This window comes from Micropterus dolomieu, linkage group LG21, assembly GCF_021292245.1.
Source record: "Micropterus dolomieu isolate WLL.071019.BEF.003 ecotype Adirondacks linkage group LG21, ASM2129224v1, whole genome shotgun sequence".
Taxonomy (NCBI): domain Eukaryota; kingdom Metazoa; phylum Chordata; class Actinopteri; order Centrarchiformes; family Centrarchidae; genus Micropterus; species Micropterus dolomieu.
Window position 1 is genome coordinate 35,133,332 of NC_060170.1, and position 2,500 is coordinate 35,135,831.

The following is a 2,500-nucleotide window of genomic DNA, read 5'->3' on the forward strand; positions in this document are numbered from 1 at the left end:
ACGACTCATGGCTGTATTAGATCAAAAGGGTGCTTCTACTAAATACTGAGCAAAGGGTCTGAATACTTATGACCATGTGATATTTCAGTTTTTCTTTTTTAATAAATTTGCAAAAATTTCTACATTTCTGTTTTTTTCTGTCAAGATGGGGTGCTGAGTGTACATTACTGAGAAATAAAATGAACTTTTTTGATTTTTGGAAAATGGCTGCAATGAAACAAAGAGTGAAAAATTTAAAGGGGTCTGAATACTTTCCGTACCCACTGTAGATGTATATGTGTGTATGTTAGTATGAAGGCTGGAAAATGTCTCTGTCTCTACAGGAAGTGGCTTTGTGGTTCCTGTTTCTGGCTTCGTGTGTCGACTCTGTAACAAGTTCTTCTACAGAGAGACGACAGCGCGACACACACACTGCAGGACACGCACACACTACCTCAACCTGCAGGTAACACACACACACTGCAGGACACGCACACACTACCTCAACCTGCAGGTAACACACACACACTGCAGGACACGCACACACTACCTCAACCTGCAGGTAACACACACACACACACACACTCTGCAGGTGAGAAACGCTGTGTGTTGTTCTGTGTTTCAGAGTCACAGACCTCAGCAGAGACCTGAAGACGAGGACCGAACCGCTCAGACTCTGTCCCACAATGCATCTGTGTATCCAGGTGATGCACCGACGATGACCTCACTGTGATGTTTTATTGTTCTGCCGCCGCAGAAACTAATTAAAACTCCCATTAAAAGAGTACAAACGCGTGTGTGTGGTTTGACTTGGATGATCTCCGCAGGGTGTTTGGTTTGCCTGCAGCAGTAGTTCGGTGTATGAAAAAGTCTGAACGCGGTCAGAAACACCTGCCGCCGTCCGTCGCCTTCAGGAAGCTGGTTCTGTCTGACCAACAGCTGCTGATCAGTCTTCAGTGAAGTGTTCCACCGCTCCATCAGGTGCAGTTAACACGTGGAAACGTGTAGATACTGTGTGAAGAAGAATACTGGAAATACTGTAAAGATCCAGCTCTCAACCTTATCAGTACTCAATACTGTTAGTAGTATAATATAATCATTCAAAAACTGCTGAATACTGCACACATTGCCACACTCCTTTTGTGTATTTATTTATTTACCAGGGACAGTTTTTTTATAATTATTTCTATTTTTGTTTTTATTGCCTTGATTGGCAACGTGAGCAACTGCAGCACAATTTCTCCTCAGGGATAAATAAATTATTTTATGACCCTGAACGCACCTGCAGAGTAGAAACATGTAATATTTTATTTACTTGGTTAAATTAAACTTTTTTTTAAAATATAGTACTGTTTTCAGTCCACGTGGCATGCCGCACCCTGTCTTGGCCGCAGGGGGCGCTGTGCCGGCTCAGCGCAGAGGATTGTGGGGCGGAGGAGGCAGCAGCTGAGCATCATCATCACTGAACAGCGGGACCTGGACTCTTCTCACCGGCCTGTATCCTGAGCTGAGAGCCCGTTTCTCCGACCTGAAGTGCCTTAACAGCGGAGGGAGAGATGGGACACGGAGACCTGATGGGCCAGGCGGAGGACGTGGCGGACCAGGTGAGCTCCCCTCCCCGGGGAACGCGCAAACAGCCGGCCACAGACAGGGCTGGGTCTCGGGCAGACAGTCCGGATATCTTCCGCTGCTTCGGAACTCCATTCAAAAATGTGACAGTTTTATGGAGCTTTGTATAAATGGTACATTCTTCTCTTTACTCAGTATTGTCTGCCGGTTAATTCGGCATTCCGGTTATTTACCCAAATTGCACTTCGTTGAGGTGAAGAAAACTTTAGTTAACTTTTAGCACAGCCGCAGACTGTTAGTTTGGCGGAGGCAGACTGTGGGTGTTCGTTAGCATGAAAGTCTCTTGTGCACGTTTTTACTGAATCACCAAAAGTTGTTTTTTAAGTCAAGCAATGCCGAAGTGAAGAGTGGCTCCTGATGATGAGCTCCAGGCCTCCAGTTATTTTCTACCAGCTAAGACTGTCGGCGGATACGCAAGAAAACTTAAACTCACAGATTTGTAAACGGAGCCTGGTGTTCGGTTCACTGGACGTTAGAGCGAAGAAATGAATGATAGAAATAAAAAGTGAGATTAACGCATATTTAGATTTGTTTTTCCCCCTTTTACTGCAGCATCTGTATTATAGACCATAATAAATCAAATTCTAGATTTGTCAGTTACACGTCGAAAGGAGGAAGAGCTTTTAATTCTTTAGGTAGTGTTAAATTGACAGATTTCACAACGGAGTCCGGAGTGGCGAATGTTACGCAATAAGGAACGGAAGTTAGCGAACGTCAGTGTCACTTTATATCACGGAAATGATACAAAAAATGAAATTAAAAGGGAGGTATTAGTTAAATGTTAAAGTTAAATCAACTTAAATCCCTGCAGCGGGCAGTAAGAGTAACAGCGGAAGTGAAATGCTGCGCCGTTAAACCAAACCCCGTTCAGATTCCGTTGTGTTTCTGCACA

The 2,500-nt window shown here is 44.3% G+C and overlaps 2 protein-coding genes across 4 annotated transcripts in view; one reads left to right on the forward strand and one right to left on the reverse strand.

Moving 5' to 3' along the window:
- Window positions 1-2,500, reverse strand: part of grin1b (glutamate receptor, ionotropic, N-methyl D-aspartate 1b) — an 85,902-nt gene that overhangs the window by 28,577 nt on the left and 54,825 nt on the right. The window lies entirely within an intron of this gene.
- The window catches only part of LOC123959745 (surfeit locus protein 4-like), a 3,033-nt gene continuing 820 nt past the window's right edge, over window positions 288-2,500 (forward strand). Inside the window, exons 1-4 of the mRNA XM_046033997.1 lie at window positions 288-445; window positions 605-683; window positions 807-960; window positions 1,327-1,583. Of these exons, the coding sequence (XP_045889953.1) occupies window positions 1,536-1,583 (48 nt within the window). The 5' untranslated portion in view covers window positions 288-445; window positions 605-683; window positions 807-960; window positions 1,327-1,535. The remainder of the gene's footprint in view (window positions 446-604; window positions 684-806; window positions 961-1,326; window positions 1,584-2,500) is intronic.